General features: G+C 49.4%; 2 protein-coding genes across 2 annotated transcripts; one reads left to right on the top strand and one right to left on the bottom strand.

The window, feature by feature from the left end:
* Positions 1-1,532: 1,532 nt before the first annotated feature.
* On the top strand, positions 1,533-4,081 carry LOC136462830 (uncharacterized). Its single transcript, XM_066461879.1, has one exon. The coding sequence runs from the start codon at positions 1,588-1,590 to the stop codon at positions 3,919-3,921; it is 2,334 nt and encodes a 777-aa protein (XP_066317976.1). The 5' UTR covers positions 1,533-1,587; the 3' UTR covers positions 3,922-4,081.
* Positions 4,082-4,957: 876 nt separating this feature from the next.
* On the bottom strand, positions 4,958-9,366 carry LOC136462829 (heptahelical transmembrane protein ADIPOR2-like). Its single transcript, XM_066461878.1, has 4 exons — positions 8,975-9,366; positions 8,738-8,827; positions 7,271-7,316; positions 4,958-5,753 (listed from the first exon to the last, which is right to left on the bottom strand). The coding sequence occupies exons 1-4, from the start codon at positions 9,211-9,213 to the stop codon at positions 5,097-5,099; spliced, it is 1,032 nt and encodes a 343-aa protein (XP_066317975.1). The 5' UTR covers positions 9,214-9,366; the 3' UTR covers positions 4,958-5,096.
* Positions 9,367-11,250: the final 1,884 nt, after the last annotated feature.

The raw sequence follows: 11,250 nt of genomic DNA, 5'->3' as shown, positions 1-11,250 counted from the left end.
GCTCCGTGAGATGAGCTAGCCAAAGACCTATGCTTTGGTTGTGGGGCGAACGAGAGAGTTTTTCCCCTTGGTCGTTGCGGCCGAAGCCAAAAACAAAGAGTGAGTCCCATGGGACTCGAACTCTGACCACCCCAAGGAGAGGTATTGAGCTTCCACGTACCACTCGGTCAGCTAGGCCGTTCCCGCAACTTAAAAAGTATGATTCAGAGATTTTAGAGAGGTGATTTAGAGATCTGTGGGGGGTATGACCTCGGATACCTACGGCAGATCACATGGGCTGCGTCCTCAGGGGCGGCCCAGCCCACGAGACAAAGCCTTGCGGGGCACGACTCTGGTCGGCGCCTTCTGTAAGGCATCTGGAAGATATCCTGAAGATACTACGAGATCTGTTATGATATGTATAATCTCAAGATTCCTGTAATCAGTTATTACTTTTTGGTTATCTCTTAGATCTAACCGACTTGTAACCCTGCTCCCCGGACTATATAAGGCGGGCAGGAACCCCCTCCAAACTCACGCAATATCATACGATAGCTAATACAAACCAACAGACCACAGGAGTAAGGTATTACGTCATACTGATGGCCTGAACCTGTCTAACTTGTGTGTCTCTGTTGCCTTCTTGTTCTTGATCTCACGCTCCCTTGCCGATCAATCTATCTTCGTGGGATATCCCTCGAAGGACTGCCGACGATATTCTGTCGACAAGATTCAAGTTTTCATATACTTTAAGAGTGTCTCTAGGCTTGAGATTGCAGCCTTCATGTCTCCATACATCCCTTTTTAATTAATGTTTTATGTTTTATTGATAAAATTAGCATGGATCACCTTCAATAGTAAATAGATAGAAGATCCATGAGTGATTTATAGGCAGTAATTTATCCTAAAAATCATTAAAAAAACTAGTTTTAGGACGAAGGGAGTTTCCTTGTATACATATAGAGCCTGATTGGTTGGCTTCCAAAATTTACCAAATCAAATATTTGGCAAACCATGATTTTGGCTAGTGTTTGGTTGGCTACCGAAACTTGTCAACCTCTTATATTTGACTTACCAAATTCATGGCAACTTTTTTACATAGCTTTGGCTTGCCAAATCTTTGGCACAGCAAATTTTGGTCGCAAAGAATCAAGCCCACGGAAAGAAATATAGGGTCAGTTTCCGACAGGATTTACCATATGGATCGTTTAGACGTTAATAATCAGCTATTACAAGGAAAAACCTATATACTATCCATGTTTTGCAAACACGGTAGAAAGTAGAAACACACCTAGTGCCTATTTAGTTGCACTTCATTTTACAAAAAAATTTAAGATTTTCCGTCACATCGAATCTTTGGACGCATGCACGAAGCATTAAATATAAATAAAAAATAAAACTAATTACACAGTTTAGACGAAATTCACGAGACGAATCTTTTAAGTCTAATTAGACTATGATTGGACACTAATTGCCAAATAACAACGAAAATACTACAGTACAATTTCGCCAACTAAACAAGACCCTAGGAAAAAAAAAAACTAAACTTGTAGCCGAAGAGCCAATAGGCGAAGTCGCCTTCCATTGGAAGGTGCTACTCGAAAGTCAATGAGTCAATGCCCCCAACCTTGGATCACACGACGTGGCGCTCAGTATGAACGGCGAGACAAACAAAAAAGGAAACAAAATGTTCGTCGATGGACACGATACCCACAAGCTCTCTTTAAGTCGGTTCATCGATCTCACCGACCCAAACATCCTTGCCTGCCACGAAACCTCAGCCCCATATATGCCTCCTCCCTGTCCCTGTCTCCTCACCGCAAGCCCTCGAGACCAAAACATCCAAAGGGCTCAAACCCGAAGCCCTCCGCCCCCAGTAGCTGTACACCTCCCGGTTCGAGTTCCAAAGCCCAAGCTCAAGCCCATCGAGTGAGACTCCAAGGCCCAGATCCTCCGATGGCGATCGCCGTGGGCACCACCGCCGACTCCTCCTACACCCTCGTGGGCCCACCGGAGGCCCGCCAGCGCCACGCCGCGGCCCGGGCCACGGGTGCTGAGGCGGCACCGACGGGGGAGGAGTTCCTGGACCTGATGGACGCCTGCTTCAACAAGCCCACCGCGCCGGAGCCGGTGGCGGCGGCGGTGCCGGGCGGGAAGGCGCTCACGGAGAACTGCTCCCCGACTTTCGTGTCCTCGGGCGACCCCTGCCTCGACTTCTTCTTCCACGTGGTGCCCGGCACGCGGGCCGCTTCCGTGGAGTCGCTCCTGGGCACCGCCTGGGCGGCCGACCCGGCCACTGCGCTCCGCCTCGTCGCCAACCTCCGCGGCGTGCGCGGGAGCGGCAAGTCCGACCGCGAGGGCTTCTACGCCGCCGCGCTCTGGCTCCACGCGCGCCACCCGCGCACGCTGGCGCTCAACGCCGCCCCCGTCGCCGACTTCGGCTACCTCAAGGACCTCCCCGAGCTGCTCCACCGCATCGTGCACGGCGGGGTGTCCACCAGGACCCCCGGCAAGAAGGCGCGCCTCGCCGCCGAGGGAGGAGGATTCGTCGGCGGCCGGGGCCAGGGCCGGGGCCGCGGCTTCTTCGGCAGCCGTACGCCCCGCACCCGCGCGGAACGGGCCACGCCCGTCGGCTCAACGGAGGAGCGCGTCGCGGCCAGCCTCGAGCACGACCGGGGACTCGCGGCCGCGGCCACGGTGGTGCGCCGGACCAGGAGAGCGGAGGCCGCTGCGAGGGCGGTCGAGATGTACAGCAACGAACCCACCTACCGCTTCCTGCACGACCGCACGGCCGACCTCTTCGCGGGGCTCATCGCGGAGGACATGCGCAAGCTCGCCGACGGCAAGGTCCGGGAGTTCTCGCTCGCCGCCAAGTGGTGCCCGTCGCTGGACTCTTCCTACGACCGCTCCACGCTGCTCTGCGAGGCCGTTGCGCGGCGCCTCTTCCCCAAAGGCTCCGCGCCCGAGCTCGCCACGGACCTCGCGGACGAGCACTACGCGTACCGTGCGCGTGAGAGGCTCCGCAGGGTGGCGCTCGTGCCGCTCCGCCGCGCGCTCAAGCTCCCCGAGGTCTTCATCTCGGCGCGCGCGTGGGAGTCGGTCGCGTACACGCGCGTCGCCTCCGTGGCCATGAAGAACTACAAGGAGCTCTTCCTCAAGCACGACGCCAACCGCTTCAACGCCTACCTCGCCGACGTCAAGTACGGCAAGAAGCGGATCGCCGCGGGCGCGCTGCTCCCGCACGAGATCATCTCCTCCCTCGGCGACGCCGGCGGCGTGGCCGACCTGCAGTGGCAGCGCATGGTCGACGACATGCGCGCGCTCGGCAAGCTGAGCAACTGCGTCGCGGTGTGCGACGTGTCCGGCAGCATGTTCGGCCTGCCCATGGACGTGTGCGTGGCCCTGGGCCTCCTCGTGTCCGAGCTCAGCGACGACCCCTGGCGCGGCCGCGTCATCACCTTCAGCGAGCGGCCCGAGCTCCACAAGATCGCCGGCGAGACCCTCTACGAGAAGACAAGCTTCGTTCGAACCATGGACTGGGGCATGAACACCAACTTCCAGGCGGTGTTCGACAAGATCCTCGAGGTGGCCGTGAGCGCCAGGCTGGCGCCGGAGCGAATGGTGCGGCGCGTGTTCGTGTTCAGCGACATGGAGTTCGACCAGGCGTCGGCGAATCCGTGGGAGACGGACTACGAGGCGATCGTGCGCAAGTTCACGGAGGCTGGGTACGGCGCGGCCGTGCCGGAGGTGGTGTTCTGGAACCTGAGGGACTCCAAGGCCGTGCCGGTGGAGGCCGGGCAGAAGGGGGTGGCGCTCGTCAGCGGCTTCTCCAAGAACCTGCTCAAGATGTTCCTTGACGGCGACGGCATCGTCAGCCCCAGGGCTATAATGGAGAAGGCCATCGCCGGGCCGGAGTACGACAAGCTGGCCGTCTTCGACTGAAGCTGAAGAAGAACACCATGAGACGGCAACGACACATCAAAGAGATGAGGAGAGAGAATGCAGCATTTTCCCTTATTAAGCTTTTTTTTTTTGCTTGATCGATAACTCGAATCTGGGGAAGTTTGTAAAGAAATAAACAAAGTTTGCTGTGGTTTCTTGAGCATGTTGCATTGCATCACATTGCTGAGTTGCATGCCATCTTCTTGTTAATGCAAGTATAGTTAACCGAAGGTCTTTCAAATAAACTATTATTAGGTCTTTCAAATCATGAAGCTCAATCTCATGCATCAATCTCCATTATGATCGTATCAAGTAAATTAGAACTGTCATCGAATCTGTTCAAATGATAACAATCAAAAGTCAAAACTCGAGCTATATTGAATCAACCCTTAATTGTCACAGGCCTGTCCAGTGGCCACCACCAATTGCGTCTTGTATTAGGTACGGTTAGTTCCCTTCCATTTTGCAAAATTTTTCAAGATTTCTCGTCACATCGAATCTTTGGACGTATGCATGAAGCATTAAATATAAATAAAAAATAAAACTAATTACACAGTTTAGACGAAATTCACGAGACGAATCTTTTAAGCCTAATTAGACTATGATTGGACACTAATTGCCAAATAACAACGAAAGTGCTACAGTATCATTACGCAAAAAAATCGCCAACTAAACAAGGCCTTAGCTGAAACTGAACGATGAAGAAAAGAAAAACAGAGAACAGAATTTCACTCATTTTGGAGCAATCTGCACAGCTGAATCAGCCGTGACATGCTGTGATAGCCCTTCAGTTGAACGCCCGATCGCCGGCGCAGGCCGGCCTCGTCCATCGAAGAAGGGTAGCTGGAGGTGGAGGACCTCGCCGTACTGATGATGAGGAGCAGAGACTACACTGACACTGCAATCCTAAACCTGCAAATCCAAGTCACTCACTCGACAGATAACTCATGAACCACCATACTCATCAATCGCCCCATCAATTAAATTACAAATCGTCGAATGGCACACTCAAACTATAGAGCTGATCTATGCTGCATCTACTTCGTTCGCCATTCGAATGGTTGTTGAATCAACCAAACCCCAATGGGCAATGGCACATTGAAGCTCTGGATGGATGTCTATGGATCCGATCAAGCACCTCTGGCTTGCTGCAAAAGCCCGGACAGCAAGCGCGCCTACGACGCCGCGCCACAGGCGACGGCCACCTTCTCCCGCCAGTGGATGAGCACGGCGACGGCGACGTAGTGCGTGACGGCGCCGACGAGCACGAGCACGTGGAAGATCTGGTGGCTGTGCCCGACGACGTCGAACACCCCGGGTCGCCACTTCTCCGGCACGCGGCTGACGTAGAACCAGGCGCCCGTGGCGTAGGCGAGGCCCATGGCGACCTCGAGGCCGAGCGCCAGGTAGCAGGCGGCGTGGCCCCAGTTGAGCCACAGCGCGTGCAGCGCCGGGACGACGCCCGACAGGCCCATGGCCAGGAACAGCGCGGCGCGGAGGCGCCGGTAGCGCGGGGACGAGCAGGACGGGGAGAGCAGCGCGGCCACCACGAGCGCGCCCAGCGCCGTGATCGCGGACAGATAGGCCACCCGCGCCGGCGGGTGGCAGAGGAAGGCGTAGTACACCGGCGGCACGAAGGAGGCGACGATCATCACGGAGATGCCCGCGTAGTCCAGCTGCCAGAACACCACGCTGGCACGCCGCGAGTGGCACGCCAGCAGGTGCGCCGTCGCGCTGATGGCGAGGCACGACATGGCGCCCACCAGGAACACCATCCGCGGCCACCGCGGCACACCGGACAGAGACGCCCCGGCGTCGTGCCTCGGCAGGCCCTGCAGGCAATCAGTCAGAGCAAACAGCGATGATCACATTCACATTCATCACTTGTGAAGTTTTGGTGCTGCTCGTGCTCAAACCAACAACAAAACTTTTCTCTATTTCTTGCTGGAATAAAACTGTTTCACAGTGAATTTCTTACAGATTGCAAAAAATTCTCTATTTCTTGCTGGAATTAAACTGTTTCACAGTGAATTTATTACAGATTGCATTTGGATATATTCTTTGCTACACAGTGAGAATCAATAATCCGACAGGATCATGCATAAAAAGACTGTTGTGCACTTGGATATTGATAATCAACTTGGATTTGTCTGCTCATCACAACTGAGTATGGTGACCATCCAAGTGGATCGAAAATTGGCCAAGAAAAGCCTCTGCTTTTCATGCAGGTGTCATTGTCATTCCAGAGCATCGTATCATACTATCATGGCGAGACCAAGAGAAAACGTAAAAATATTCTAAAAGCATCTAGGCTTTAACCCCTGCCTCTCTGGTTTGCAATGTGAAGCGAACAAGGCTAAAGACAAATCCAAATGGATTGCTTCATTGAAGAAGATGGGGATCACAGCAGGAGTGAAGGGTACAGCACCAGGCATGTTTGCACCTTTGATCCTTGCGAATTCAAGGGATGTTTGGTTTATGGAGCTCCCAAAATCTATGATGCTTCATGCATCATCTAATGAATTTTGATGGGTCATATCCATAAAAAATAAACTGATGGATCATATATGGCTTAGTTCGAGGACAGCACTCTGAATCAAAGTGACCAGCATCCAAGCAAGAGCCTAGGATTTCCGTGACAGGATAGTACTTTCTTGGCTGTTGTTGTAATTTGGTATTTCACCAAGAGACAGGACAACTCTAAATTCTGATGCCCATTTGTTGCATTCTACTAGTACAGTCGTGAACCGCAGGGCATCTCCATCTGTGCTTTCTGGCCGTGTGTGTGCTCGTGCAGGAGACGCAGGATTCAAAGAGAGCAAAGACAAGGATGGCCATGTGGGCGTGCCCCCTTGGCTTACTGTCTACTGCTTGTGAACAGATCAAACCCTGTCCATGTCTGCCGTGTTGGCAATATGGCACAGGTCTGGACTAAATTACACACCGATACTAGTGTAGTTTAGTTCTGAATAGGTAGGAGTATTCTGCTGATGCAACCAAAACCATTCAATAGTTCGTATAATAGCAGTCAACTAAGCTTTCCAGGCAACTCTGCACACGCAACAATTCCTAGATTTATTTTGTGTGTTTAGCTAGAGCTATCAGTTTTTTTTTTTTTTTTTGAAACAAAGAGCTATCAGTTATCGGCGTTGCATATTTCACTTGCACAAGGAACCTACACCGCAATTGCTAAAAGTTACTCAAGCCTAACTCACAATTATGTTTCTGACGAAACAAAAGCAAGAATTAACAGCAATTTGCCAAGGGGACAGGGGTTTTAAAAATGCAGTACCCAAAGTGATACAAAAGAAATATATAGAGCGACTGGTGTTGGTGATTAGTTGCTTACTGAATGGTGGCTGCCCCATGAAGCATTAGCCGATCTCACCACGAACCTGCAAGAAAAAAAATGGACGGTGCAGACTTAAAGTGGGCCTCGCATAAAGAAAACAGCAAGAGTACTAGGTCGGTGCTTTGCAGAACCGAATCCAAGCATATTTTTGTTATCACTGGGGTCCCCGAAAAAATTCAGAATTCGCAGCGACCACAGCAGTCCCATTTTCATACTGATGCTCCCACTCTATCGGATTTCATCAACAAGGACATAGGAAAGTCACTATTCTCAGACCTCATCGGTTGGTTACTCATCCTTAGGGTAATCTCTTGTCACATGCTCATTAACCTAGAAAGTTTCTACTGTAGAATCTAGCTTGATGTTACACTTGCAATGTTATGAGATGTAATGTTGTTGTGCCATATGTATCGGCATAATTTGTTCTCATTTGTTTCCTCGCTGTATGTAGGCCCTTATGTCCTGTATCATTCAACTGTCATGCAATTCTTCTTTTCATAAACTGCGACAATAATGCAAACTAGTCAAAAAGGTCTGACTGTGTCATTATAAACTTGAAGAATGAATAACTTCACAGACTAACCGTGCATCATTCAATAGCATTTGTTTTACAATGGTTCACGCTATACATGGCCAATCGCTAATGTGTCTCTCCAGCGATATCAAAAGGATACCCAGAGCATGGGTGATTGTCGGAGGTGTATCATATGTTGGAGACTTCCTTATCCTTAGTGTAAAAAGGTCCAATTCCTAGGTTTAAGGACACAATTGTGAACATCTAGACCGTCTATTTGTAATTTATAGAGACTTCTTTGTAATTATAAACCCCATCAAGATAAGAAATAAAAATCACGACCTCCCACACCTCCAATAAAAGAGAGCAGGGCTAGGTGCAGCGACGTTACTCTCTTTTCCATGCTCTCATAGTGAAGATAATGGCTAATATGAGTCAAATATGTGTCTACCTAATGTAAGATATGACTAGAAGCAAAACTAATTAAGAGGTTCATGTAAGAGCATTCTAAAGATACAATATTGGGTTAAGCATATGAACTACATTAATTTTTAACGAATATTTGGCTCGCAAAGGAAAAAAAAACTATTTCACTTCATATGTTGAAACATAAAAAAAACATATTATATGGTAACAACTAATGTTGCACCTATGCACATGATATGTTTGTATGCGCTCGCCGTTATAGCTCTAGTGACGCCACAAAATGCATCCACAACGTCACTTGCTAGCTAGTATGTGTGAACAAATTTGTCGAGAGCGAAGGCCTTTTGTGCAAGGTTCAGTGATTGCAAATACAAGAAAAGCAAGGGAGCGCCACAGCAAATTCCTCACACGATAGACCCTTTCAAGGTTCTCTGCTAGCGCCCGGTAATCACGCAGGAACGGAGCGGGGGAAGTTTATTTAGGAACTGCAGAAAAGAACGGCATGTCGATGCATGTGCATGTACCTCATGATCCCCGGTGCCGCCTCGTCGGCGGCCTCCGTCCATCCTCCGGCGACCGCGAGCGCCAGGAAAAACAGGAACCCTCCGAGATGCCTGCGGGGACAAAGACAGAAAAACGAGAAGGAACGAATCAGCCACCATTCAGAGATTTCAGACGGACAGGCAGGGGAAGGAAGGAAGAGGGTCGGACGCTTGGAATCGAATCGATCGGGGGAGACGGGAAGGGGAAGGGGCACGCACGTCCACACGTTGAGGGTCTCGTTGTGCCAGGCGAAGGCGCTGAGGAGCGCGTCGCGGATGGGCCACTCGGCGCGGTAGTGCCCGCGGATGTACTCGTTGTCCTTGAGGTACTCCGGCAGCTCCTCGTACCCGACCAGCCGCGGCCGCCGCCGCGCCTCCGAGCCCGCGCGCGCCATCATGGCCTCCTGCCTCTTGCTGGGGCCGCGGCTCCGCTTCGTCGGGGCAGTCGCGGCTCCCATGCAGCGGTTGGGGGTATGCGCGCTGCGCCCGGCGTTCGCGCGGGGGTAGTCGGAGCTCGCGGAGGAGGAAGGGGGTTATTGGTGGCAAATCTTGGCGGGGAGCTCGCGTGCGTGGGGCTGCTGGGCGTGGCAGAGCCGAGCCGGGCACATGGATTTCCTCTGTCGCATACGCTTTCTCTGCGTTTCTCTCACTTTATAGAAGGGAAGACACAGAGACAGGGACGCGCTGCCCCACCCCACTCGGGGTCCTGTTGGGTTTTGATTTGGATCTCAGCCGTTGGATCGTTGGACCTAGGTTTTGCATCTTTGTTAATTTCCTTTTAGTAATTGGCATACATAATAATTCCCCGGAGGTAATAATAGGTAGTAAGTGGTGTAAGGATTTTTTTTTTGTTTTTATAATATGTATAAGCGTTTTTTTGTCTGGTTTCGAGGGTTGTTTCCACTATACTGCATTTGACAACATTACATATGAGACATATAATTATTTGGTACATCAATCCAATGCAGAGCACAGATCAAGGGGGTTTGTGATGGCTTGTAAAGCGAAACATCTCCGTTGGATTTTTGTCGCTTCAAGTCATGAAAGATACAACCAGTTGCGTGAGATAGAAAACACGCACTCTTGGTGTTCGCGACGCACATATACCGCACTTGTGGTGACAATCTATTGTTAACATATGTGAAGTTACGTCCTTTCCTTTGAATAGCTAGTGCCAACTTTATTCACTTACAACAAAGTTAATCATTAAACGAATGATAGTTGAAGAATAGAAATATTTGACCACTCAAGTCTATTAATGCTATAGATGTTAGGAAGCAGGGCCGAATGTAGGTAGCCATTAGGGGGTGCAAATGCACCCCCAAATTTTGTGAAAACTATTATTTTTCTTAGATTTTCACCATATATGCACCCCAATAGCACAACTCCATGCACCCACAAGGCACGTGCACCACCCTCTAATTTCTCTAGCTTCGCCACTGTTAGGAAGGAACGGTTTAGGTTGTAGACATTTTTTTTGTTGTAAGCTTTGTATTTACTCTCGAGGTCACAAGGTTTAAGTGTCATCTTGGTGGTATACGCGTGCTTAAATAGGCGACATGTTTTTGCCACGTGTGGCATATAGCGATCATTGAAGAGTGGAAGTGGCAACTAGCACTAATCAAATGTCTACAAATTGCCAAATAAATAATATCTTCTTAGTCTCAAATTATAGCTCACTTCATTTTTTGTCCTAAGAAAAATTCTTTTACTTTGCCAAATTTTATACCTGGCTGGTGAGACATGGAATGGACATAAGGTGCGACAAATCAATCCAACGTAAAGCATGCCATCAGGGGTTTTGTGGTGGCTTGTGAAGCGAAACATCTTGGTTGGATTTTTGTTGCTTCAAGTCATGGAAGACCAGCATGTTGCATGGGCTATAAAACACATACTATTGGTGTTTGTGACGCACATACACCTCACTTGTCGTGACGCTCTATTGTTAACTATGTGAGATTATGCCCTTTTATTTTTTATAGTTAGTGCCAACTCTATTCACTTGCAACAAAAGTTAATCACTAAACGAATAATAGTTGAGTAATAGAAATGTCACCCCTCAACTCTATTTAATGCTATAGATGTTAGAAAAGAATGGTTTAGGTTGTAGACATTTGCTGCTGTTGTTTGTTATAAGCTTTGTATTTACTCTCGAGGTCACATGGTTTGTGTTATCTCGGTGGTCTATGCGTGCTTAAATAAGCAAGATATTTTAGCCATGTGTGGTATGTATATAGCGATCATGATATATGTATGGCGTTGAATTTGGGACATTACTTTTTTTGCGATCAATTTGGGACATTAGTTGGGTATGACTTATGAGGCATGTTAGTGTGAAGAATGGAAGGTGGCAAATAGAACCAACCAAATTTCTACGGAGTGCCAAATAAAATAATACTCCCTCAGCTTCAAATTATAGCTCACTTGAATTTTTGTTCTAAGAAAATTTATTTTACTTTGATAAAATTTATAGAAAAATACACACCAACATCTTA

Source organism: Miscanthus floridulus, chromosome 7 (assembly GCF_019320115.1).
Source record: "Miscanthus floridulus cultivar M001 chromosome 7, ASM1932011v1, whole genome shotgun sequence".
Classification (NCBI taxonomy): domain Eukaryota; kingdom Viridiplantae; phylum Streptophyta; class Magnoliopsida; order Poales; family Poaceae; genus Miscanthus; species Miscanthus floridulus.
The sequence above is the reverse complement of the archived record's forward strand: the minus strand, read 5'-3'. Positions and strand labels throughout refer to the sequence as shown.